The 27,649-nt window shown below is 46.0% G+C and overlaps 2 protein-coding genes across 9 annotated transcripts in view; both read left to right on the top strand.

Annotated features, from left to right (window-relative positions):
• Positions 1 to 27,649, top strand: part of Tmigd3 (transmembrane and immunoglobulin domain containing 3) — a 63,732-nt gene that overhangs the window by 12,340 nt on the left and 23,743 nt on the right. For 2 of the 6 annotated variants that reach the window (XM_029475607.2, XM_029475606.2), the window contains exon 1: positions 26,507 to 26,594. The exons of 2 other annotated variants lie outside the window; for them this stretch is intronic. In XM_029475607.2, the coding sequence (XP_029331467.2) occupies positions 26,555 to 26,594 (40 nt within the window). In that variant the 5' untranslated portion in view covers positions 26,507 to 26,554. Of the gene's footprint in view, positions 1 to 1,983; positions 2,047 to 26,506; positions 26,595 to 27,649 lie in introns of those variants that run through there. 2 more of the 6 variants (XM_021157981.3, XM_021157983.3) reach the window with 2 other exon arrangements.
• Adora3 (adenosine A3 receptor) overlaps positions 1,982 to 27,649 on the top strand; it is a 34,196-nt gene continuing 8,528 nt past the window's right edge. The window contains exon 1 of one of the 3 annotated variants that reach the window (XM_021157986.2): positions 1,982 to 2,046. The gene's annotated coding sequence lies outside the window, so the exon portion shown is untranslated. Of the gene's footprint in view, positions 2,047 to 26,579; positions 26,595 to 27,649 lie in introns of those variants that run through there. The other 2 variants (XM_021157979.2, XM_029475608.2) reach the window with 2 other exon arrangements.

The raw sequence follows: 27,649 nt of genomic DNA, 5'->3' as shown, positions 1-27,649 counted from the left end.
ATGGGCAAAAGGAAGAACAGTGGGAGAGGCCCCATGGTGCTCTGGGGGGCCAGGCACACTGGGACTCAGAATGTATGAACACTTGCTACAGAGCAGTGCTGTCAGCTGACTTCTACAGAGCTGGCTTGGAAAGTTCCCTTCTTGTCAGGTCACCACACAGAACTTGTATTCAGAAAACCTATGTAAAGTTCAAGGCCCTCGAAAGGCCACTGGGCAACAGTCCAATTCTTCTGTAGCTTAGTAGCCTTTTCCTGGAGGAATGCCAGGGGCCCTGAAGACCTTTTCATTCTCCAGTGCATTTAGATTGGAGACATGGTTTTGGACAATTTTAATTCTTGAGACTGTAGATACTGTGGTTGTCACACAGATGAAATGGCCTTAAAACCGACGCAGACCCAATGGGCTTGGTTCCCGGGACATCCAAGGAGAAAAAACTTACATGTAGGACATATTGCGTGGTGGCAAGTGTCTAGCCCAAAGATGAGGGGAATAGGTTGGCTCAGCAGCCAGGATGAAAGAGAGACATGCTTATGAGGAAATTTCCTCAGACCCTACTGGGATCTATCAGTCACAGACTAACAAGGGGTGTATGGAAAGGAGGTGGTGATGCCAAAGCTTCCAAAGGCACACAGGCCATTCGTGATGACTTTGCCAGGCCACCACCCCCTCCCACATATGGTAAATGAGAGCAAGAATGATTATGTTTCTCAGTGAAGTTGTATCATCTGTACACATGGTAGGGCTGTGGGGGGTTGGGGTGGGGGTTGGTTTTCAGCTGAGGACTGACCTCAAGTCTATGTATTCTAGACAAGAGTTCTTGGATATATTTAAAGGCAAAAACTTCTCAAGGTGGGCAGAGATTAAGTTTCTTTTGCAGGAAGGAGAGCTTATTGGCTAAACCCTCGGGCCTCAAGGTATCTCATTAGCATGGTGAACTCTGTTTTGGCCTACTTGACCAACATGGGGTGTAGGCACGTGTTCCAGGGTAGGAATCTGGCAGGGAGCAGGGAGGTGCCTACCATCTCTGGTGTGTACCCAAGTGCTGGAGTCTCAGACCTGCTCTGTCTTACCAAGCTTCCTAGCATGGTCCACTGTCCCACGAAGGATGACCTTGAACTTTTGTTCTTCCTTCTTCTACCTTCTAAGCATTGCAATCATAGGCTGTATTACTATGTGTAGTGCATGCGGTACTAAAGATCAAATCCAGAGCTCTATGCATGCTAGGCACTCTACCAACGGAGCTGCATCCCCAGCCCAAGAAGTGAATTTTTAATTAGCAGTATCAACCAGGCATGCTCAGTTTTTGGCTCCAGTCATTTTCTTTTAAATTGTGGAAATGTCACATGAACTAACAAAGAAGTTGTCTGAAGGTTTCTTTTTAAATTAAAGAATTTAAGAACACTTTAATTTAAATTCAGGCATTTAAAGAAAATGATAAGACTTTAATAGTAGTAAGGGTATGTGGTTAGAGGAATTACCTTGAATAAGTCATAAAGATCACTCCTATTTTCACCCTGGTTGTCATGGACCCCATGTGGCTCATATCCCTTATTATGCCAGTTTTTAAAAAATTATTATTATTAAGATTTATGAATTCCAAATCAGACATGTCTTCCTTAGTTGTGGTGAAGTAAAACTGATTTTCTTGAAATTGCTCTTTTAGACACTGTAAGTTTAAATTGCCTTCTTTCTAAAATTTTCCAAGTCATCACAAAAGGCCTAGAGTTCTCTGACAGTTTGCTGTAAGAGACTTCACGGTGCTACATGGACTTTTTGGTAAACATGGCTTTGATTTCTCCCAGAGAGAAGTTTCCCCTTTAAAAGCCTGCTCTGTGATCATAATTGATCACAGACAGGCACCTGTGTCATAATTGCTGCTGACATAGCAGCCCGCATCACCGGAGGATGCCTGGGTGTCAGCTTGCCTTCAGGTGCTCAGCTAGACTTCATCAAGCACATGTGGAGAGCTCTGTATTAGGTTAATGTGCTAACATTAACATTGGTGAGCAAAGTATGATCCTCGTGCTCAAAACGCTGAGAATCCAGGTAAGCAGAGCAGATAAACAAAGATGCTTACAGCCCTTCAATCAGTCTTGGACTGGAAGTGACTGATCAGAGTTAGGAGGCGACATTATCCCGACATTGGATAATAAGACTTTTAAAGTGAGTAGGTGATTCCTGATCCTAGACCTAGAGGGATTAGTTTAACTTTACCAAGAAGGGGTGTCAGAGAGATTGGGGTCAGGGGTAGGGGAGAGAAAGGGGAGAATTATGGTAAAATAGGACCTAACTAGATGGCTCAGCAGGTAAAGGTACTTGCTGTCAAGCCTGAGGGCTTGAGTTCAATCCCAGGGACACCACAGAGGAATCCTGTAAGGAGCCTACTCCTTATACAACCACAACCACGATCACCTGCTCAGGAGCGGCACCACCCACAATGGTCTGGGCCCTCCCACATCAATCATTCATCAAGAAAATGCCCCCATAGACATCCCCACAGGCCAATGTGATGGAGGCAGTTCCTCAGCTGTAATTCTTTCTTCCCAGATATGTTGAGGTTTGTGTCAAACTGACCAAAACTAACCACAGGTTAGAATTGAAACATGACGTCACTCTAAGAATTCAGACCCCAGTGACAAAAAGGAATGACAGGCTGAAGGGTGTGTGAGATGACGTGGATTCAAAGACTAAGAGATTAACCAGCCTCTGTCGACTGTGCAGGATAAAAAATTGTTCTTCTTTTCCTGAGTTCAGGACTTAGTTGCATTCACTGAATAGCAAATGTTAATAAAGCCAACACCTAGTAAAAAGGGAGGGCAAGAGTATGGCTTATCTGGGGCTGGGGGGTGGGGTAGAGTGGGGGACTACCTTCTCAGAGTGCTGCTTTGGTATCCTCACCTGAGTGTGCCTGTAGTCTTAGGAATCTGGAATGCTGTTCCTTTGCTGATGTTGATAAGTCATTCTCCTAAAAAATAACTAAATAAGCAGATAAACAAGACAAAAAAAAAAAAAAAGTCTAGCCCTTTTGCTGGTCTAAGCAAAGAAGACAGATGCTCGAAGCACGGAGTCTAAAGAACTCGGGAGCTGACAAGCTGTGTCTCCTTGGCATAGAGGATCCCATTGCCATAAATGGAAGTGGCGTTTCGAGTGTTGTTTTTGCCAGGTCTCCCGGACTTAAATGGAACTAAATGCTCTTGCAAAGATGGAGAAGAGAATGAAGGAGAGGAGGGGGCGTGTCTGGGCATGGAAACTGGCTGCCAGCCCTTGCTCCAGAGGTCCAAGTTCAAATATGCTTGCAGGCAAGCCTCAGTTAAGTTTTTTTGTCCTCATACAATGAAGCTGTTGTATGGCCAGAGGCTGGAGCAGGCCACTGGCTTTCCAGAGTCCAACAGCCAGCACCTTTTGGACTTCCTCTTGATTCTCCTTCTGTTCTAGAGGACATGAATACTTCTGATCTACCCTGGTATAGCTCTAGGAAGTAGGAGATGCACTGCTCATGAATGAGAGTCTCAGCTCTGTTAGCACGCAGCTTCAGGAAGTGACAGAGCAATCAGATCAGATAATAAAGATATTCAGTAGATCAAGAAGCCATTAAGCATTTTGTCCTGCTTTTAAGCATTTGCCCTGCCCCCAACAACCATTTTAAATGACGGAATTCCTGGACTGCTTGGTTCCTTTTGCTATGTCAGTTTAAATTTGTAAGCTCCCCCTACAGGAATGACTTGACTAGATGCCCATCTGATTTTTGAAGTCCAGAGGGATTTCTGTGCCTACTGCTTGCAGACTTAATCAGATGATTCTTGAAATGGCCCTGACCCTTTCGTTGGGAACAATTTCTAAAGTGATAAATTTTCTCCCCACCAAGCCTCTGAGTATTTCTCCTTCCCTCCCTCCCATCCTCCTTCCCTTCCTCTTTCCCCTGCACTCCTCCATGTGTTCATGCTTGTGTATGTGTGCATGCATGATTTCTAAACAGTAAATCTTAAGCAAGCTGCTACAAAAGACAATAGGATTGGAGGTGAGAGTTAGTAGAGGCATTTAGCCACAGTGATAATAAAATGGACATTTATTTGGTTTTTGACTCTGCCAGGTACTGTTAAAGGTACTTAATGAATTGAATTCATATAATACTCAGTGTGACTCTGTGTTATTATCATCATCACCTTAAAAATGGAGAAACTGAGGCACAGAAGAGTAAAGTCACGAAGTTGCTAGATCATTGAGTCTGGCTCCCAAATCCATTACTTAGAGCCAAATGCTGGACTGGTTTACAGTGAATGGGGTGTTACCTAATTTTCATGCTTCTTGAATTCAGGAGAGGCATGAATATACTTCTGGATATAGTTCCTAACTATTCATCACCTTTGTGTTCTGATCACCAGGCATAAGTAGGAAATAATGGGAGGAGAAACAGGGTGGAGAGTAAGGGGTAGTTGTGTCATTGAGAGCACACACCTGACCATTCATGTGCTCATATATGCACATACTTATTTATTATTCATCTAAAGACAGTATGCATGTGCATTTGCATAGATGTGTATGCAAGTGTGCATGGGGGGGGTGCAGAAGTCAACCCCAGGTGTCATCCTCACCTTCTTTTCCTTTCTGATTGAAACTAGGCCTTGTCACTGGATTGGATCCCACCAAGTTGGCTAGGTTGGCTGTGCAGAAAGCTTCAGGGATCCGTTTTTCTCTGCCTCCTCAGTGCAGGGATTACAAGCCCAGGCTCACACCGAACTTTTTAAAGTTCTTTCTTTCTTTTCCAAACATCAGTTCTGGGTATTGGACACAGGCCTTCGTGCCTTACAAGGCTAACACTTACAGACTCCACTATCCCTGTAGCCTCTTTTTTTCTTTGAGATGGGTTCTTATATAGCTCAGGCTGGCCTGAAACTTGCTGTAGAGCTGAGACTACCCTTGAACTTGAGATACTCTTGTCTCCATGTGCTAGGATTGCCTGCATTCACCACCATGCCCAGCTCTGCCTCCTTGTATTCACGTCATTTCGGCACTCCCTGAGACTTTCCCTGCAGGTTATACATAGCCCTTCCCCAAGGGATCAGTTTTTCCCATTCCAGGTCATGGGAAGGGGCAAGGAGGAGAAGACTTCCTTTTCAAGAGCCTGTCAGGAAACCATGTTTGGAAAGGAACACATGGAAATTGATCAGTAAAAACAGTCAAGAGCTTACTAGTCCTCTGTGTATGACAGGGTGCCCTCAGCAGCTTTAGGGTATAGGGGGAGACCAGCCCTGCTTTTGAGGAACTCAGCATCGAGAAAACCAGATATCCAGGGTCCCAGGGTCCCCCTCTCTGGCCCTGTCATTTACCCATATGCTATCTTTATAAGGAGCATGAGTGGTTTACCTACCTGCATGTGTGTATACTACATGCAGTAACTGCAGAGGTCAGATGAGGGCATGAGATCCCCTGGAACTGGAATTACAGATGGTTGTGAGCCACTAGGTAGGTGATGGAAACTGAAGCTGGGTCATCTGAAAAGTAGCAAGTGCTCTTGGGCACTGAGCCATCTCTCCAGCACTGCCCCCACATCCTTTTATACTGTTTTATACTTAGGACTTAAAAGTAAATCCAATTCTTACACAAAGACAATCGAATGCCCTACTGTCATTATGCTGTATGAGGTTGTACTGGTATTCAAAGATACATTTGGTATGTTATGAGATGGCATATACTTGTATTCATATTATGGTCCCACTTGTGTAACAAAGATAAAAATACATAACAATAAAATACATAATGATTACATCTACATAGCCAGACATTATTTTAACTTATTAGTCTTCCAAAGAACTCTGTGGGTGCCAATGAGATAGTTCAATGGTGAAAGTGCTTGCCTCCTAGCCTGATTACATGAGTTTGATTCCTGAGTCCCACATTGTGGAAGGAAAAAACTGATTCCTCAAGTTCCCCTCTTGCCCTCCACAGGTGGCATGGGTGCGCGCGTGTGCGCACGTGCGCTCACACACACACACACACACACTTTTTTCAAGTAATATCTATATAGTAGATATTACTCTTATATGGATAAACTAATGAATAGAAAGGTTGCCAATTCTTTAATGTTTCTGAAATAGTAAATGACAAGGTCAGAATTCAGTCTCAGGTGTTACGGTTCCCAAGGGTCTACTATTAGCCAATAGGCTAACCTATAAGTGGTGTGTAAATGTAAACAAAATCTAGACAGACACACAACAAACTGTCATTAGCTAAGAGGTATGAAAGTGGATTGGATAGAGAGGAAGGGATATTTTCTTTTTACAAAATATAATCCTCCCCCACTTTGGCAATGCTGGGGATAGAGCCCAGAGCTCCATTGAAGGAGTTACCCTGAAATTAGATTATGACTTATTTACAACGTTGTGCTTCTTCCATTAAGGGATACAGACGACTGTGGAGTCAGTGGGACCTTAGGCAAAGGGAGAGAGCCCATGGGATCTGTTTCTAAGTAGGGAGAATGAGAACTGGGTCAGGTTGATAAGTGGAAAGGAAAGGAGGAATGTGAGGAGAAGGAGAAAGAACTGAGCAGCTGAAAGAGTCAGCAAAGAAGGGGTGGGGTTCAATCTGTGAGTTGATGTGTGGCCAAGAAGTAGATATTTAACACGGTCAACCTTAAGGACCCACATTTCCATATAAAGTCTTGGGGTGAGGCGGATCTGTGTATGCAGGTCACAGAAATGAAATATTTAGCACATTTATAAAATTAATCAGTAATTGTAATTTTCTAGGTGAGGTGGAGAGGGTGGTCAGAGATCCCTTGGAGAATTCCAGTCAGAACAGGGTTGGCTTCACTCTGAGGCCAAGTGCTGATTTGGAGGGAAGGTTGATCTCCTGCCTGTTGATTATTATGGATGAGTAGCGTCGCCCATGGTCACAGAAGCCTGTCAGGGCAGGGGTCATGCGTCAGCTGTTGGGACACTTAGCTGCCCTGATGACAGGCCTCTCTAACTTGGTCCCATGCCAGCAGATCCCAGTAGCTCTTTTGCCTGGTCTGCTATCAAGCTCAACTACCTTCGCCCTTGAACCAGGCTGAGGGCTTTAAAGGAAGGGCCATTGGTACACAGTTTCAGGCAATGCTCAGCCTTGGAAAGTGACCCAAAGCAGCCTTCACCCTGCTTTCCAGGGCCTGGGCAGAGACCACTGTTATAGGAAAGACTGAGTCTTCAGAGAAAGGTAAATCTGAAAGGACCGTCAGCAGGCACAAGGACAGCCATTCTTACTTACAATATTCTAATAACTAGAGTCTTTCTGGAGTAAAGACAAGACTGGGTTGTCCCCACCACCACTACCTATGCTCAGATGATCTTCATCTTAGGACACGACACTTCTTCCTTTGACAAGTGAAGGCTTACCACCTCTGTCACCATTTCTTCCTCAAATAGCTGCTAGGATAGTGACGACAGCTGTTTTCTGAGTGAATATTGTTGAGTCAAGACTCCTACAGAACATTCTTCACAATGAGATGCTACCTTATTTTACAATACAAATGGTGAAATGGAGACTTAGAGATGCTTGGAGTCCCACTTATTTGTTTCAGGGGTAGGATTTGAATTCAGGTCTGTTCTGATCTGAATCTCTTAAAACTGTACATTGTGTTTCCCCAGCTGGTGCTTTCAAACATGGATAAGAATGGCGTTTGAGCCAAGCACCCTCTAATGAGTGAGCAAACTGCAGTATAAGCATGTATATGTTACAGGGCACGGTGTCTCCTCTTCTCTGCCTTCCCTGCTATAAGTACCACTTGTAGATGTGTTGTAGAAGAGACACTCACTCAGCTTCTAAGTACCACGAGCTCCTAGAAGACTCAAAGCCTCAATATTACTTCCGTATGTCTAGAACTGAATTCACGCCAGCTGTGTCCAGCGGTCTGGGAGGTGTGCCAGGCTGACCCTTCTTTCTTTCCCGTGCCAAGCCAGAGGTCCTCTTGCCTGAGCACTGCTATCCATCAAGATGATGGACACCTGAGACATGCATCTCTGCCGGCAGCGTCTATTCCTGGCAAAGCTCATCTGTGTATTTGTAAGGGCTGGGCGTGATGTCCCTGGTCTTGAGTGTGGGATCTAAATTATTTAAGCCACTTGAATCAAGGTCTCATCTTTACTTAAGCTACGGAGTCCCCCAAAAGGGCAAATTAGGATGATTCTGAGAAAAGAGACTTCACAGCTGGTTGAGTGTTTGCGTGGGTAGAAATGCACTCACTACTTGTGAGTAATGTCACAGACAGTACTGTTTACAACACACCCCCAGATAGACAAGGAACACACTGGAGACTTTTACTTCTGACCAAGATAGAGTCAGAGGAGCCAAGTTTACCTTCCAAGTCATCAACTGGACAAAATGCGTAAGACAACAGTATTCTGATGCTAATCTTATCAGGCTGTTTTGGAAAGCGCTTCCTAAGGAAGCGAAAACAGAGGAAGTGGGACCTGCAGTTAGCCGGCTTGCTATTAGGGGAGTTTTCCATCTGATAGTTTATTTCTGCACTGGTGAAATGAGCCAATTCAAACCAGATTAGATTATATTAAAGGCAGGTTTATTGGGAAGCTGCTCTCGGGCAAGTTCCCTGGCCCCAAGGATTCCTTGGCAGACTTAGAGCCATCCTCTCTCTGGACCCCACAACCTCTCGACTCCATTTTTTTTCTTTCTCTGCTTGCCTCACAGAATACCTTCCCTCCCCGACCCCTTGAGACACAGGTCAAGGGCCACCTCCTCCCCTCTTACCCACCCCCCTCCTCTGTCTCTCTTCCTACTTTTCCTTCCTTTTCCTTACCCTCACAGGGCTCCATTTGATGGTCAACAGCTTCCCCTTTACCCATCTCCTCCCCATCCTCTTCCGGCCTCGATGCTTACTCTGCTCTCTTCCTCTTCTACGAACTCACACCCCACACCCTGGTCTCCATCCACACACTGGCCTGCTCCACAAGGAGTGTCTCCTGTGGCATCTCACACGTGGTCCAAACAGGCCTCTGCTCTCCTCTGCCCACTCTGGGAGGTAGTGGGGGCTAAGTGGTTTGCTCGAGTTCATGATCCTTTTTCCCTGCAGGACCTATCCCCAGGTTGGAAACGGCTAGGTTTCTTCTCTGCCAACCCATCCGACTGTATTAAAAGGTTCTGCTACCTTTGCCAGGCCTATGACCTAACTTGTCACGACCTTTATGTCATCCAAAGGACCAAGGCCAGGGGAGTTGCCATGGAGGGAAAGGGGAAGAGAAAGGACAGAGAGAAAAGAAGGAGAAGAGAGAGGAAGCAAGAGAAGCCAAAATGCCTGGATTATATAGGAAAGAGCCTCTGGGCTAGAGCAGCCCTGCCCTGGGGTGGGAAAGTTTAGGGTTGGGGGCAGAGTATGACAGGTAGGGACTGAAGGATGCTGGGAGAACCTGGAGGCCAGGTCTGCTTTGATATGTAAAATATGCACCTCAGTGCCACTTGTCCTGGGGTGGAAACCAAATACCACTGTGGTGCAGGGAGGAGAAAGGCAGGTAGTGGGTTCAGGACAAGGACCTGGGAGCTGATGGAGACAGCAGAGGAAAGCACTGGAAATGGCAATGTGTCCCAGGGGACGCTCTGGGGGATCAGAAGTCTCCTGGTCAGTGCTTGTCAGCTCACACATGTTGGGAATTTAGCTGAGGCTTGGGGAGAATTACCCAGAATGGCCAGAGTGGAGAACTTCATAGTTAGTGGGGCTTGGGGTGAGAGTGCTTAGAAAGCTAGGTCCTTAGTCATGGGTCAGAAGTATCCCTAGACAAAAGGTAGGTGTGATTTCCCCTATTAACACAAGCCCAGAAAGGACAAAATTATTCCCAAGTAATTTAGTTGTGCTCTAGAAAAGCACTCAAGTATATTTATGAGATGACATAAATGTCTTAATACTAACAAGACAAAGTCTACCAGGCCTATTATCCATTCCAAAACATAGCTGAAATAGAGAGAAACAGGAATACAACAACAATGAGGGCCATCCAAACAGAGACCAGAAATGTCACTTTTGATGGAATTCATAGATAAAGTTTGTGTTGTTTCGGTTTTGGTTTAGACCAGGGTCTCCTGCAATCAAGACTAGCCTGGAACTCACAATCCTTCGCATCCTCTGAAGTGTAGGGATTGCTGGTCCGTGCCGCCCTGACAGTTGCCAAGTGGTGGTTCTAATGTATCCTCTGTGCTGAAGAAGGCATAGACTGAGCATTTGGAGGTCAGGGAAGACGGCAACAAGATAGCTAGGTGTGGTGAGATATATACACATGTAATCCTAAAGGTTTGGGAAGCTGAGACAGAGGAATTGCCTCAAAGTGGATGCTGCCTGAGCGACATAATGTTTTAGTTTCTCTTCCTGCTGTGGTGATACGAAATACTCTCAACGAGAACAACTTAAGGAAGAGAGGGTTTATTCTGACTCGGAGGGTACAGTCTTGGCAGGGAAGCCAAGGCAGCAAGAGATTTTCAGCCAATCAGAGAGCAAGCTAGGGAATGGTGCCACCCGCAGAGGGTCTTCCCTGCCCAATTAACCTAATCAGGATCTTGTCTGCCTACCTCAGTTAACAGAAACAAGATACTTTCCCACAGGCATGCCCCGAGGCCCATCACCCAGGTAATTCTAACTTCTGCCAAATTGATAATTATGTAATCATACAAAGCAAGTTCCATACCAGCTAGAGCTACAAAGCAAGACTGGGCCTTACCATACCACTGTACCTCGCCTCCCCCGCTGAGAATAAAACCACAATCAAACAAAACAAGCAAGCAAAAAAAAACAAAACAAAACAAAACAAAAAAACAAACACAAATTTGTTTTATGGGCCTATAAAAGAACACCCAAGAGCCGGGCGTGGTGGCGCACGCCTTTGATCCCAGCACTTGGGAGGCAGAGGCAGGCGGATTTCTGAGTTCGAGGCCAGCCTGGTCTACAAAGTGAGTTCCAGGACAGTCAGGGCTACAGAGAAACCCTGTCTCGAAAAACCAAAAAAAAAAAAAAGAACACCCAAACTGGGATGATTTGCACATGTGAAGAATTTCCTGCTGGTGAGGACTTTCTTGATTACAAGACACCTGGGTAGGAAGAAGAGCAAAAGTGTGTGTGTGTGTGTGTTGGGGGTTGGGGAGTGTGGAATATATCCTTTTACTAGGAACTCATCCCTATAACTCAGACACTAATTCATGAGAGCATCCTCATGACCTCATAAGGGCATTCCTTATGTTCTCATTTATCCACACCATTGTGCATGGACAGTGCAGAACACACCCAAAGCATAGCACAATTCAGCAGCAACAATACCATTCAAGAAGGACTTTTCCAAGGGGCTGAGGAGGTGTCTCCATTGATAAAGGGCATGCTTGTGCAAGTCTGAGGACCTGAGTTTGGCTCCCCAGAATTCATGTACGAAAGCAGGGTACAGTGGCATGCTTGTGTAATGCCAGCGCTGGGGAGGCAGAGAGAGGAGAATTACAGCAGCTTTCTGGAACACAGAGATGGACCCACACATGCAGCAAACTGATTTTTAAGAATGGTGTCAAAGCAACGGAACGGGCAGAGGACAGTCTTTTCAACCAAGAGCGCTGAATGCAATCAAGTGAAGCTCTGCCCTTACCTTACACCATCTACAAGCCAACTTGAAGTGTATGTAGACATGAATGCAAAGTTAAGACTATGGAAATGGCCGGGCGGTGGTGGCGCACGCCTTTAATCCCAGCACTTGGGAGGCAGAGGCAGGCGGATTTCTGAGTTCGAGGCCAGCCTGGTCTACAAAGTGAGTTCCAGGACAGCCAGGTCTATACAGAGAAACCCTGTCTCGAAAAACCAAAAAAAAAAAAAAGACTATGGAAATGTATTAATCTACACTGACAGACCACGGGTCCATAGAGAATGCAGTGAGGAAGAGTGAGGGAACGGTTATGAGGAGAAAGGAAGAGACTCTGCGAGACATGCTTACTTTGGTGGTTGTGATAAGTGATAGACAGGAATAAACGTATGCCACGATTTACCAAAATGTGTACTTCATGTGCGCTGCACTGCACATCAATGCAAGTTTAAACAAAATGGAATTCATTTTAGGTTGATACTCACTAATAATCAGACAACCCAAATAATAACGCCCTTCCTATGTGCTGTGGAGCCTGACATACCCATTTTCTTCCACTTCAACTGAGAATACTCCACGGTCGTGAGCCACGGGGTTGACTTCGCAATTCAACAATTCAACACCTACAGTTTGAAAGCATCATGTTAAGATGTAACTGGAAAGAAAAGGATTTCACAGAAATGGCCTCATCACTTCATGGAACAAGCCCTGCAGGGGCAGTTTCTGTGTCATTAGCACAAATCTTCCTCTTTTCTACTGTCTATGTAGTTGAGGCATCACCAAGTTCTACCATTCCTAGAAGTGCCAGCCTTTCGAATTCTTGGATCACAGACTCTCTTGCTACTGTCTGACCTGTGCGAGGGATCACCTTTTTTGATTTCATAATGAAAACTCTCCATTGTGAGGAGTCAGGGGTCCTTGGGGGACACTGATGCAGAGGGTCCCCAGACTGATGACTGCATAGTTGCTAAAGGTGGCCAAGGCCTTCAGACTTCGGCCACCCGCTCTTGGCTGTTTCTCTTATAAAGGAAAGCAAGCCAGCTCCGGCAAGAATCCCATCTCTGAAATATCTTAATGGTTTCCTGGAGAGTTTACTTGCAGTTGTTGCTAGTTTTGCCCTCAATATTTGAAGATGGAATGCAAGAAGATCTGGCTTGCTAATGTACAGCACATGACTATAGAGGCCACTAAAGAAGAGGAAAACTCAGGAAGCCATTGGAAGGAAGCAGAGAAAAACAAAACAAAACAAGCAATAAGAGAAACCTAGGCTTGGGATAGCCTCATTCTACCATGAATTAGTGCTCTGGTAACTTGATAATTATGTGCCTAGTGGTCTCTTCAATTACACATCTCTCTGTGTCACAAACAGTGGTGTAATTTGCCCATTAGGTCCAAATTAGCTTGGGCATGGTGGCTTATGTTTGTAGTCCTAGCATTTGGCAGACAGACTAGGCTGTAAGGTGGGACCTGTCTAGATTCCCTTTCTGCCAAATGACAGACTTTTATTATTATTATTATTATTATTATTATTATTATTATTATTATTATTATATCTTAAGTACACTGTAGCTGACTTCAGACACACCAGAAGAGGGCATCAGATTTCATTACCGGCTGTTGCGAGCCACCATGTGGTTGCTGGGATTTGAACTTGGGACCTCTGGAAGAGCAGTCAGTGCTCTTAGCTGCTGAGCCATCTCTCCAGCCCAAGCCTTTTTTTTTTAATTAATTATTTTATTTACATTCCAGCTAGTGGTCCCCTTCCTGGTCCCCTCTCCCACAGTTCCTCATCCCACTCTTCCTCTCCCTATTGTCTCTGTGCCCTTTAGTTAGTTTGGCTAAGGGGTTTGTTTATCTTGTTGATTTTCCTCAAAGAACCAACTCTTAGTTTTGTTGAGTCTTTGTATTGTTCTCTTTGTTTCTAACTGGTTGATTTCGGCCTTGAGTTTGACTATTTCCTGCAGTCTACTCTTTTTGAGTGTGTTTGCTTCTTTCTGTTTTAGAGCTTTCAGTTGTGCTGTTAAGTTCCTTGTCTGGGATCTCTCCAACTGCTTTATGAAGGCACTTAGTGCTATGAATTTTCCTCTCAACACTGCTTTGCTTGTGTTCTGTAGGTTTGGGTATGTAGTTTCTTCATTTTCATTGAATTCTATAAAGTCTTTGATTTCTTTCTTTCTTTCTTTCTTCCCTGACCAAGTTATCATGGAGCAGGAAGTTGTTCAGTTTCCATGAGTATGTGGGCTTTCTGTTGTTTATTTTGTTATTGAAGTCCAGCCATAGTCTCCAGTGATCTGATAGAATGCAGGGGATTATTTCAACCTTCTTGTATTTGTTGAGTCTTGTTTTGTGTTTGATTATATGGTCAGTGTTGGGAAAAGTTTCATGAGGTGCTGAGAAGAAGGTAATCCTGTGTCTCTGATTAGAGCAGGCCTCCTATGTCCCTCGTGAGCATACCTCCTGTGTTCCAGGCCAGGGCGAACTTCCATGTCACTTTCATAAACAGTCTGAAACCAAGATGAAACTTGGGCAGAAATCAGAGTGACCACTCTGGCCTTATCTTTTTAAAAACAGTGGCTGAAGTTGTGAAAGTTAAGAATGGTCCTTGTTCAAGTCTAAGTGGATCAAGGAACGCCACATAAAACCAGTGACACTGAAACTTATAGAGGAGAAAGTGGGGAAAAGCTTCGAAGATATGGGCACGGGGAAAATTCCGAACAGAACAGCAGTGGCTGGTGCTGTAAGATCGAGAATCAACAAATGGGACCTCATAAAATTGCAAAGCTTCTGTAAGGCAAAAGACACTGTCAATAAGACAAAGAGGCCACCAACAGATTGGGAAAGGATCTTTACCAATCCTAAATCAGATAGGGAACTAATATCCAATATATACAAATAACTCAAGAAGGTGGACTCTAGAAAATCAAATAACCCTATTAAAAATGGGGTACAGAGCTAAAAAATAATTCTCAACTAGGAATACTGAATGGCTGCGAAGCACCTGAAAAAATGTTCAACATCCTTAATCCTCAGGGGAATGCAAATCAAAACAACCCTGAGATTCCACCTGACACCAGTCAGAATGGCTAAGATCAAAAATTCAGGTGACAGCAGATGCTGGAGAGGATGTGGAGAAAGAGGAACACTCCTCCATTGTTGGTGGGATTGCAAGCTTGTACAACCACTCTGGAAATCAGTCTGGCAGTTCCTCAGAAAATTGGACATAGTACTACCAGAAGATCCAGCAATACCACTCCTGGGCATATACCCAGAAGATGTTCCAAGTGGTAATAAGGACACATGCTCCACTATGTTCATAGCAGCCTTATTTATAATAGCCAGAAGCTGGAAAGAACCCAGATGTCCCTCAACAGAGGAATGAGTACAGAAAATGTGGTCCATTTACACAATGGAGTACTATTCAGCTATTAAAAACAATGAATTTATGAAATTCTTAGGCAAATGGATAGATCTGGAGGATATCATCCTGACTGAGGTAACCCAATCACAAAAGAACACACATGATATTCACTCACTGATAAGTGGATATTAGCCCAGAAACTTAGAATACCCAAGATACAATTTGCAAAACTCATGAAACTCAAGAAGAAGGAAGACCAAAGTGTGGGTACTTTGTTCCCTCTTAGAAGGGAGAACAAAATATCCACGAAAGGAGTTACAGAGACAAAGTTCGGAGCTGAGACAGAAGGAATGACCATCCAGAGACTGTCCCACCTGGGGATCCATCCCATATACAATCACTAAACCCAGACACTATTGCATATGCCAACAAGATTTTGCTGACAGGACCCTGATATAGCTGTTTTTTTGTGAGGCTATGCCAGTTCCTGGCAAATACAGAATTGGATGTTTACAGTCATCTATTGGATGGAAAACAGGGCCCCCAGTGAAGGAGCTAGAGAAAGTACCCAAGGAGCTAAAGGGGTCTGCAACCCTATAGGAGAAATAACAATATAACAATATGAACTAGCCGGACCCCCCACTCCCCCAGAGCTTAGGTCTCTAGTTGCGTATGTAGCAGAGGATGGCCTTGTAGGCCATCAATGGGAGGAGAGGCCCTTGGTCTTGAGAAGATTATATGCCTTAGTACAGGGGAATGCCAGGGCCAGGAAGTGGGAGTGGGTGGGTTGGGGAGTAGGGCAGGGGGAGGGTATGGGGGACTTTCGGAATAGCATTTGAAATGTAAATGATGAAAATATCTAATAAAAAACAACACAGTTTGTGAAAAAAAAAAAAAAAAAAAAGGAATGGTCCTTGTTTTCCAAGATGTTAACCTCCATAGTGATCCTTTTAAAAAAAAAAGTTGGATAGATGGATGCTCAGGCCAGATCTTAGGCACAAGGGACACGAGGCTGTAAATGACAGCTTAATACATTGAGGTATGAAGGTTGTGCTTTCTTTATTTAGGAACTAAAAGCATGGTTCCAGAGTAAACATTTAAGCCTTGGTTCAGATTCGGTTCTGCTGTGCCTGCCAGCCTTTGTGATCTTGGGAAAACAGCCTAACCTCTATAAAGTTCAGACTTTGTGTTCAAAGCAGCAAGCATTTTCCAACCAGTAGGGACTTTGCACCCCCACCCTGAAATATTTGGCAAGAGTTAGAGGCATTTTGGATTGCCATGATTTAGGGAGTAGGGACTGCTGTTGGTATTCAGTGGGTAGAAGGCATGGGTGATGCTAATATCCAGTAACATAGTAGTGCACAATAGACATCGACCCTCACAATGAGAAGTTACTTCGTCCAAACTGGCAGTGGAGTGAAAACCAAAAATTCCCTGGCTTAGGGGCAGTGCATTTAGAGTCTGACACAAGATTTGTAGGTGCCAAGTTAACAGTGCTGTCATCAGTAGATGATCTACTTAGTGTGGTTTGATTAAAAAACATAAAACAAACAAACAAACAAACAAACAAACAAACTGAAACAACCACACACACACAAACCAGCTTCTGAAAAAGGCTCACCCACCTCTTGGTAGAGCTCAGAAAATTCTCTATAAACAGTGGTAACTACAGCCCATCCAACTGTAGCCTGGGTCTAGCCAAAAGGTTTCAAGTGGAGGCTCTAGGGCCTGATATATATAATTTAACTCAGCCTGCTTGCCTGTAAAGTGGCCATCATAATACCTGTCTTGTAGGAAATACATTAAGGCACATGAAGGGCCAGTCTGCATAGCATAGCAAGCATTCCACTGATACTCACTATTCTTGCAGAGAAGTGGTTAGGGAGAATACTAGGAGGAGTGTTTTTAAGAAAACATTTGTTGGGCATGGTGGCACACGCCTTTAATCCCAGCACTTGGGAGGCAGAGGCAGGTGGATTTCTGAGTTCGAGGCCAGCCTGGTCTATAGAGTGAGTTCCAGGACAGCCAGGACTACACAGAGAAACCCTGTCTCGAAAAACAAAAACAAACAAATAAAGAAAACATTTGTTATTTACTTGTAGTTGTGTGTGTATAGGCATAGTTGTGCCACAGCAAATGTGTAATGGTTAGAGGACAACTTTCAGGGATCAGTTCTCTTCTACCACGGTGTGGGTTCTGGGGAGCAAACTCCACTTGTTAGGTTTGACAGTGAGTGCTGTTACTGCTGAGCCATCTTGTCAGCTCAGAAGAACACTAATTTCAACAAGAGCCTCTAAAGTATTTAATATAGAGTATGAAAGGGACTCCAACCAAATAAGCAGAGAATCCACCCAGCAGTAGAAACCATCAGAGGACCTGCAGGAAAGGAGCCAGGTGTTCATAAATGTCATCTCTACAACTTCTCACACCTCTCTGTATCTCTTTGAATCTCATTTGACAGTTGTGGAAATGGGCTCACAATAGTTAGTCACTTGCTGAAGATCACACAGCTGCAGAAGGGCAGAGCTGGGCTTTTGAATCCCCAGTGTGACTCCCTCTGGCCTGTGTTTTTGTGGGCTGAAATTCAGTAATGCTCAACTCAGGGCAGATATCCAGAACATTAACAGGGAAAGGAAGTGTGAAAGCCTAGCCTCTATCTGCTGGCAGCCTGGGTATGTGGAGAGGAGAGCAGAAGGCTGCTGACAGGGGCCTTTCTGCTTTACTGCAGCGATAGCTGCTGGGTCCAGTCAAGTCACCCTGCAATGTCAGGCAGCACAGAATCATCCAGAGAGAGAATCTCTTAGTGATGTATGAGACCTGCTGACCAAAGACAAGAAATATGGGCTCCTCCCCACCACAAGGGGAGATCTTTAGGATTCTTAACCTGTGGGACTCATCCACTTTGGGGTCCAATGACCCTTTCATAAGGGTTTCTTAAGACCATAGTAAATATCAGATGCTTGTATTACAATCCATAACTGAAGCAAACATACAGTTATAAATAGCAACAAGATAATTTCATGATGAGGGGAGGTCCGCACAACATGAGGAACTGTATTAAAGGGATACAGCATCAGGAAGGTTGAGAACCACTGTTCTAGAAGAGTCCTGAGACCTGAGACAATTCCTAGCAAGTACAGGGTGGTGTGTGTGTGTGTGTGTGTGTGTGTGTGTGTGTGTGTGGTGAGATAGAGCCACCATAACCTGAATAACGTAGGCTGTAAACTGGAGAACCACAGTAGCCTTCCCTTATGCAGCTCTATCGGAGAGAGAATGATGATGCTGGAAATAGTGTGGAGTCTTGAGGGCCTAACTGTGAAGAGACTGTCCCGGCAGCACTTGGGGTTGGTGCAGATGATAGTGTCTGTATCTCTGGTGTCCTGCAGAACCCCTTTGCCTCTCCTGGTCTTAGATAAATGCATCAGTTACTCTTCTCATCCTTTCAACACAATACCAGACAATAAAACTTAAAGACGCAAACAGTGGTTCTGACTCATGGTTTCGGGAGGGTTTCAGGCCAGTGCAGCAGGGAGGTTTTGGCAGGAGCAATGTTCTTTACAGTGAAGCAGTGACCCAGTGGGACCTGGCTGGTATAAACCTTTAAAGGGCCACCCACCCATGCTGACACATTTCCTGAAGCTAAACAGGCTTCTCCTACAGCCTACAAATTATCATCAAAAGCTGGGAAACCAGGGTTTAAAAGTTGAACTGGTCAGACCATAGTTCAAATTCAAACCATTATCAAAAGTGCCCTGCACTGTCCACAGTAGGACAGCATCTGGGTGACTCTCCCAGCTGCTTGCCCACCCCATCCTTCCACCTCTGGTTCTCACACGTTCCAGCTCTTCTTCTTGAGGCACAAAAATAATGGGGCTGGAAGCTGACTCAGGATGTTTGGGTCCCACATATACAGAAGCTGAGCAGGAAAAAAAAAAAAAACAGGCTATAAGACCTCAGTGTCAACATGGCCCGTGTGTTCTGTGAAAGGTCCTGCTCTGCCCTGGCCAGAAAAAAAAAAAAGAAAGAAAGAAAAAAGAAAAAGCACTAAAAGTTCACTAACCTGGTTGTTTAAATATAGGAAAGGAAACAGATGCTGGCTGGCGGAAGTGGGTTGGGGGTGGGGCTTGAAGCCTAACCTCTGCTGATTTGCTGTGGGACCTTTCTGTTGTTACCCTGGGCTATATCTCCCTCAGAGCTCCTCTTCATGATTGACAAGAGAGGGTTATTTTTAAGCTGATCTTTGTGACTTCCTTTTGGCTTGTGTCCTCTGCTTCCTTGGTAGTCCAATTCTGGCCCAGCCTGTCAGGCTGTGAGAGGTGAGAGTTGTCTTTCTATGGGCAAATGGCAAAGGCTGAGTGGAGAGCCCATGGGTGCCGACTCGGTCAGGCTGAACGCAACCCCACCCCCTCCCCGACTCGTGACAGGACAGTGTGGAGGACTCCCAGCTTCAGGCCTAAGGCTTAGTCTCAGAGTGTGTAGGTAGCACAGAGCATCCACCTCGGAATCCTCTGACCTGATCCGTAGTGTCCAGATAAATACAGGGATGCCACTGTGTCCTCAAATGGTCTGTCCTCCGAGAGGCTCCCCTTTCTGGAACCAGGCTGGGCTGCCCTCTGTGGTCTCCAAGGACTATAGTCCTCTGGTCTCTCTGAGTTCCTGGGGAGGATAGGATGTCTGGCTAGGTGCACCCCAGCACCCTCAGACTGTGTGGCTGATGAATCAGCAACCTGTCCCAGTCTTTTCACCGTACATATCAAAGGAGGCCAGTGGAGATCACGGTAGCTCCAGGGGGTGGGGGACGGCCTCCTCCGAGTTCCTGTTGATCCCTCTCACTTCCTCTTGCCTTCAGTATATGGTGGAGGCCCTGAAGTGCAGCTGGTGCCCAATGGCTGCCTGCGATAATGCATGTCTGTGGCTTCTCGTTCAACCGCTGGTTACCTCCCGGAAGGGCCCTCCTTAGTCTTCTCTGGAGATGGCTATGGTCCCCAGCACCGATCAGGGATCACACAGAGCCACACCCTCTTCTGATTTCAAAGATCTCTCCCTCTCCCTCTCCCTCTCCCTCTTCCTCTCCCTCTCTCTTCATACATGCAGGCTGAAGCCTGGGAAGGAATAGTTTAGAAATTAGTACTTCCTTGCCAAGGCCCAAGAGAACACAGCTTAGGTCTCACAGCAGGTAGAAGTCTTGGTTGAGTAGCCCCTGTGAAGTCAGGCAAAATAAGCTAGTTTGTGTCTTTCCACGGTAACCCCCATGTGACCCTTAGAACATTCTTTCCACTTCAGAGTCCATGTCAAGAAATAGTTTGGTTTTTTGAGATTTCCCCCTGCAGACGAAGAGCTGGCTCTGCACGACCTTTCTGTGGAGCCCAAGCTTCTGACGCTCAACCAGAAGTGAAGAAAATCCAGCTCTCAAAGCCGCAGCTGGATTGTTGATCCGCCTCAGGCCTTGTGTCACCTGACTCCAGCAGCTGCTAGCCAAGCCTCTGGCGATCTACTTAGCCTTTCAGGAAGGTGATGTGGTGTTGTAAGTGTGCGTGACCTCCTACCTGCGCCCTCCCTGACTTGCTGTGGGTGGGGCAGTTACCGCACCTGCTTCCTCTTTGGGTCTGTGAAATGAGAGCCACTTCAGCTTTGCCACATCCAACATCTAAATGGTATTTAGGGGAACGACAGCATAGCTTCTTTGACTTGGTTAGGGCCAGGCAAGGAGTTCTTCTTTAAGTGGAAGGTGAGGAGGGTCATGAAGTAACCCTTTAAAAATGTTTATTAATTCTTTGAGGATCACACACACTTACACTCACATACACATACACACACTCACATAGTCACATACCCTCACGGACACATACACACAGAAACTCATATACTCATACAGTCACATACATTCACATACGCCCTTACACATAACATATTTGATCATGTTCACTCCCTACTCCTCCCCTAACTCCTCCCAAGTGTACGCCCACCCCCCAACCCCTCCTAATTTCATGTCCTTTAAAAATTATTTTTATAACCCGTTCTCGATGTCCACAGATTAGCGGGTGTGGATCCACCCACTGTAGTGTGGTTGACCTTCCAGGGGCCATGCCCTTAAAGGAAACTGACTTTCCCTCTCCCAGAAGGACACGCCCCCTGCTTGGACATAAGTTTCTGGAGCAACCTTCCCTTAGGCTGACCTTCCGGCAGTTCCTTGGAGCCCCACCCAGCCAGCAGCTGCCCTCGCCTCCTGCAGATGTTTCCAGTTTGCAGATTGCTTGGGGTTCTCGTCGGTCATTCGTTCCATTTGCTCAGAAACAACAGCCAGCATTCTTGTCGGGAAGTGAGAGAGTGCCAACCTCAGGATGACACAAAAGGCCCCAGTCACGGGAACTAGATAGAGATGGGGTGGGGGCTGGAAAGGACCAGAGACCATCTGCAGTGACCTAGACTTCTGCTGGCCTCTGCTGCAGCCGTGGCCACTGAAACAACATCTATCTGGCTTCCATCTGACAGGGCCCAGAGTGGGTCAGTTGAGTCATCCTGGAGGGTTCAGATCAGAAAGAGCCATTCTCCTGGAGGCCTGGGAGTGACTGGAGAGTCATTCTGGTTCCTTGGCCCTTCACAGTCAGGATCTATTCCAGGGTTAATGAAAGGTTAGAGGGTATTTGGTATTCAGGATCAAGTGCAGACACAAATGAATAGGCTGCGTATTAAATCGTAAATTGTGTGCCGTGCGTTTCATGTCTGTCAAGCAGCTGTTTTGGCAGGAGGTGACCATAATATTCATCAACCTTCACACCCTGCCCAGAAGGTGGCCTTTTTATAGCCTTGAAAAGTGCCAAGCGCTCTGCCAGGCCCTCCAGAATGAGTGACAGGTAAGACACAGAAACTGTGATTATGGCTTTGAATAGGGCGGGCTCTTGAGATAGCCAGGCTTCACCTGCAGCAACTGAGAGGCCCCTGTGTCTGCGGGTGCTCCATCCTGCCTGTCTAGGAACTGCTTGCAGTCGGACCCCCCAGGCTGGCCTCTGCCTGGGCTCACGAAGGGGGGCGGTCTCATGGCTGAACCCTGGCACAAGCTTCTTCATGCGGTCAAGCCACTCACTTCCTGGCAAGTAGAAAAGATAGGAGAAGACGTCATCACCGTCCTGCCATCGCCTTCCTGCCATCGCCTTTGGGTGAGTCCAATTTCTGAAGCTCAGAAAACCAACAGAGGATTTGGAGCAAAAAGCTTCTTCAACAAAAGAGGAGAGAAAGGTGCCAAGGAAAGCCAAATCTAGACCATTCCAACCGCAGGGGCACAGCAAGCCTGCAGTTCACGGTTCACAGAGGGTCTGTGGGTATAGAGATGCTTCCTGTTGGTTCAGTAACCACCAAGCACCTCATGAGGAGTCACTGGCCCGGTGCCCATGAGGCCCACAGGAAGAGCATGGGTGCAGGACTCTTAAGAGTGGTCCAGACCCTGCCCCAGATGTTGGATGTTTTTTACTTCTTTCAGGTCCCAGAGAATAATCTTCCTCCTTCACCAAAGAGGAATTAAAGACATGGGAGATTGGGCAATGTGGCCAAGGTTATCCACTTAGAAACAAAGCTCACAAAGCAAGAAGGACGTGGCATGTTCAACGTCTGAGTCACTCGCTGGCAGCCAGCCCATTTTGATTTCTTCTCTGGGGCTGGGCCTCAGGGCATAAATGCAGTGGGACAGGCCTGACACCTGGAGGCAGAAGCCCTTGTGTGTACATGGAGTGGGACAGGCGGTGGCTGGCTGCGGGAATCTCACCAAGGCTGAGGACTCTGGCACAGGCTTGAGTGCTGAAGGTCTGGAAGGTACTGCCAATAAGAGGTGATATGACTGGCTGGCACATCAACCTGGATAGACAGGGCAAGGAGACTGGCCATGACACACACATGCAGTGGATCACTGTCTGGTTGGGTGGTCCTAGGGTGTTCATCTGCGGGTTCAGCAAGGTGGGCACCAGAATAAACAAGGAGCTAAATGTTCTGGCTAGTCGGTTTTGACCTCGAACCAGCCACTTCGGGCACCAGTTTCCTCTCATGTTCAATTCCACTTCTAGCACACTTGTGCTCTAAAATCTCACTGTGAATGTTGATTTGGGACAAGAAAAGTGATGAGTGTAACACCAGGAACAGTTCTAAGCCCTACAGAAAAAGCAAGAAGACGAGAGAACAGGACCAAGAACAAATGACAGAGCTCTGATCATGGAACACAGAAAACAGGATGCCCACGGCATCAGATTAGACAAATCACACTGAAGAGAGAATGGACGTGTGGTGGTAAACAAACATAGAGAAGCCACAAACTGTTTTGTAAGGCATTCTCTCTAAGGGCCTCTTAACCAGACTGAGTCAGTAACATAACCCTAAGGGACTGCAGGGAAAAGATGCAACAAAGAAACAAAAATTGGCCCTCTTGTTCCTCTCAGCTTCTGCCCCACACAGTGACATGGTTAGCGCGCTCTTGGGCTAGGGTGGGATGTGTGTGGGGGTAGGGTGGGGACAGACCTAGGAATAATATATGCATTCAGCTCCAACATAAAACAGGTCTCCCATGTTGCCAGGTGTTATAAGAGGCTCCTGGAGGTCCAAAGTTGAATAGGAATTGGGAGAAACAGTTTAACTCCAAAGGAGCATAAAAGTGCTCAAAGAGAGGATAGCATAAGCTGAAATGGAATCTGTTGTGAGGGACAGGCCACTGGCTACCCACCAGCGCCTTTGATCCTTCCTGGGAGTTGATTGTACATACAATGGTGAGTGAGTTCTGCCTGTGCCGTGGGTGGTGCCATCCCGGATACTTCTGGGCATCAGTGCCCCAAGCTCTGTTATTGAGTCCTCTCCAAGATACTCAATTAAAATGACAGCTTTTCCATGTTTTGTTTCTTGTTTCTTGAGACAGGGTCTCAAGTTGTAACCTTGGCAGTCCTCTCTGGCTTTGAATTCACAGAGATCAAGCTGCCCCAGCCTCCCAACTTCTGGGATTCCAAGCATGCATCTGGCTGGGTATTTTAGAATTTCACAAATCCCTATGGGTGAATGGGAAGCAGCACCAATGTTCCTTCTATGTGCTCGTTATTTGCGACTTGCAGTCTTCCCAAAAGCATGTGCTCATGATAAAAGAACAGAGCATAACAACTAAGACACCAGGAGCCAGGGCTGGAGATGTCACTCAGTGGTTAAGAGCATTTGCCACGGCCTGGAGAGATGGCTCAGAGGCTAAGAGCACTGACTCCTCTACCAGAGGTCCTCAGTTCTATTCCCAGCAACCACATGGTGGCTCACAACCATCTGTAATGGGATCCAGTGCCCTCTTCTGGTGTGTCTGAAGACAAAAGCAGTGTACTTACATATAATAATAAATAAATCTTTAAAACAAACAAACAAACAAGAGTGATTGCCACTTGGGATGGTTTGACTAAAAATGGCCCCCTTAGGCTCATAGGGGAGTTGCAGGATTTGGAGGTGTGGCCTTGTTGGAGTAGGTGTGGCCTTGTTGAAGGAACTGTGTCACTAGTGGGTGGGCTTTGAGATCTCAGAAGCTCAAGCCAGGTTTAGTGGCTCATGGTCTCTTCCTGCTGCCTGCTGATCTAGATGTAGAATTCTCAGTTACTGCTCCAGCACCATGTCTGTCTACACACCACCATGCTTCCTACCATGATGGTAATGGATAAAAACCTCTGAACTGTAAGCCAGCCCAGTAAAATGTTTTCCTTATAAGAGTTGCTTATAAGGCTGGTAAGATGGCTCAGAGGGTAAGAGCACTGACTGCTCTTCGGAAGGTCCTGAGTTCAAATCCCAACAACCACATGGTGGCTCACAACTATCTGTAATGGGATCTGATGCCCTCTTCTGGTGTGTCTGAAGACAGCTGCAGTGTACTTATGTATAATAATAAATAAATCTTTGGGCTGGAGCAAGCAGGGACTGAGTGATCAAAGTTGACTGGAGCAAGCAGAGGTCCTAAAAGTTCAATTCCCAACAACCACATGAAGACTCACAGCGCTCTGTAAAGCTACAGTGTACTCACAAATATAAAATAAATTAATACATTTTTAAAAAAACAAAGAGTTACCGTGGTCATGGTGTCTCTTCACAGCAATAGGAATGCTGAGACACTACTCTCTGAGAGGACCTGATGTCAGTTACCAACACTCACACCAGGTGGTTCTGAGTGCCTTGTAACTCCAGCTGCAAGTGATGATGACTTCTGGTCTCTATACCACCTTCACACAAGTGTGTGCACACACATAAAAATAAAAAAATAATTTTAAAAAGGACACTAGAAGCCTGAAGTTGAGACAATGCGTGCAGCTTTTCTAGAAAGTCTTTTTTTGCTGAGACAAGCCTGGCTTGCGCTGACCCACTCTGAGTTCCTGGCTGCCCACTGCAGAAACAACCTACACCACTAAGCTAATGACCAGAGCAGGAGAGGTATTAAGAAAAGCAACAGCCTTCCTAGAACTAACCTCCCCGGGGAAATAGGTCTCTTCAACCTTCTGTATAAGTAATAACAATATAGTATCTTTAATCATGATGAAATGCTGGGACAGACTCTGTATAATAATAGCTTTAATGAAAAGCCGAGGGAAATAAAGTTATTGGGGGGAACCCTTCAGCAGGAAGTAAAGTGATGTGGTTTCCTGATGCTGTCTGACCATGGACTAGATGCAGGGGTGTGGGATGGAGAGGGTTGAGGGAGGCTTGGCAGGCTGCCCTCCATTACCCCATAGCCTAATAGGAGGAACCAGAAACCAGAAAACTGGCAAAAAAAGAAAGAAAAAGAATCCTGTTCTCAGTAGTTCTCAGTAGCTGGCCCAACCCATGGATCATGCACACCCTTCCACACTGAAGCATTTCTGCCCAAGAGCAGTTTAGGTTTGGTATAATTGATGTTGGCCCATTCTTGTGTGATTCACTGGAAAGGGCTAAGATAGTTGACTCAGATTCTGGCCTTTTCCCATCGTAGTTGACTGTAACTGTCCTCTCTCCCTCCCTTCCTCCATTCTTTAAGTTACCTTTGTTCAAGATTTTGTCAAAGAAATTTGAGAAGTAACTAATGCAGGTTCAGATCCCAGCTCCGCCACTTGCTCCCTGAAAGCCACCTCGCACCAGGCTGTGGTTTCCTCGCCAGTGAAATGAGTTAGCAGCACTTACGATTAAGTTTGGCCCACAATTATAAGTGACAAGTATAAAACGCCAAGCAAGGAGCCTGGGCCATGTCACTTAGCACCCTGTCAATGGCAGGGTTCACACACTCGTGATAGAAGGACCTTGTGGAGTAAGAGGAGAAGACGTGTTGTGTCATCGGAGGGGTAGAGGTTGCTGGTTTCTTGCTCTATCCAGGAGAATGTGCCCAATTCATGTAAGGGTAGGGTGGGTTGAGAAGAAGCAGACCAAGGCACAGCCCCACTATACACATCTATGACTGGCGGTGCTCTATCCCGGGTTCGTTCCTGCACGTGCTAGTTAGTGCTTACGTAAAAGTCACTGAAAATGACATCAGGACTCACAGTTGACCTGTGTGGAATCAGAGATTAACTTCAGAGACTTCGGGAGTCCCCTACTTGAGTGAAAAAATACCAGGGTGGGTAATTGGAGGCCTGAGGCTGGAATGAGGAGGCTGCGATATGAAGAGGCTCAAGGACGTTTGGGTAAGTTATGGGCTTTGAAAAGGTCAGGACAGTGACCAGAGGGCCCTGTGCCCACAGGAGGATGGGTTGGGGATTGGAGGATATGGGGGAAGGACCAACAATGCACAACCCGGTGAGATCTACTTACGGCAGACATCACACGGTAGCAGATCCCTCCTGAATCCACCCCGTCCTTCAGTCAGGAGACCAGACTGGACTGGTCTCCATTGTAGAACATGCTCTTTAGCAGAACAGACTTAAGCAGATTCCTTCTCTATTTGCTGAGAGTAATCGTTCCCGCTTTGTGGAGCAAAATGCAAAACTTTTTTGTTAGGCTGTTCATGCTGCTTACCAGCCTTCTTGAGTCCAGAGGATCAGAATATTATGTGGGACTAGATTGGACTGACCATAGGCAGCCTACCTACCCTCCTTGCTCCTGGTCTCCCTTGCAAAGTCCGAGGTTGTTGGCTGAGGCCAGTTTTGAGCCCTCCCCATTTTCTTTCTCGTTAGCGGCAGCTTGTGTTTCAGAGGACGGTGGAAATGTGCTGCCACCTGGTGGCCACATCTGAACATAGCCTCTTAGCCAGACCTCAACTACTCAAAACACAAGCTGACACAGGTAGTTGAAAGTCGTATTTTGAGAGCCTATAATCTGGAAGAGTATTAGGGATAGCTGAATCCTCTAGCCCTTCCTCATAACACGGCCCATTAATAAAATTCCCTTTAACACAATACAAATGTTGTGGCGACCCCTCCCAACCATAAATTTATTTTCATTGCTACTTCATAACTTTAATTTTGCTAGTTATAAATCATATTGCTACTGTTATGTATCATATGTTTATGTACCATATGTATGTTTTTATAAATCATAGGGTATGTATCATATGTATGTTTTCTGGTGGCCTTAGGTGACCCCTGTGAAGGCGTCATCTGTGGTTAGCGACCCACAGGCCTAGAACTGCTGCACTAGACTTTCTCTTGGGCTTAGAGGCCTGGCTCACTTGGGCGTGGTTGAATCATGGTAGCTAAGGTTTGGGCACCTAGTCACAAGCAGTTCCCTTTCCCTGAGCAGG

The sequence above is a fragment of the Mus caroli genome, unplaced genomic scaffold (genome assembly GCF_978045245.1).
Source record: "Mus caroli unplaced genomic scaffold, Mus_caroli_1 scaffold_3, whole genome shotgun sequence".
Lineage (NCBI taxonomy): Eukaryota > Metazoa > Chordata > Mammalia > Rodentia > Muridae > Mus > Mus caroli.
The sequence above is the reverse complement of the archived record's forward strand: the minus strand, read 5'-3'. Positions and strand labels throughout refer to the sequence as shown.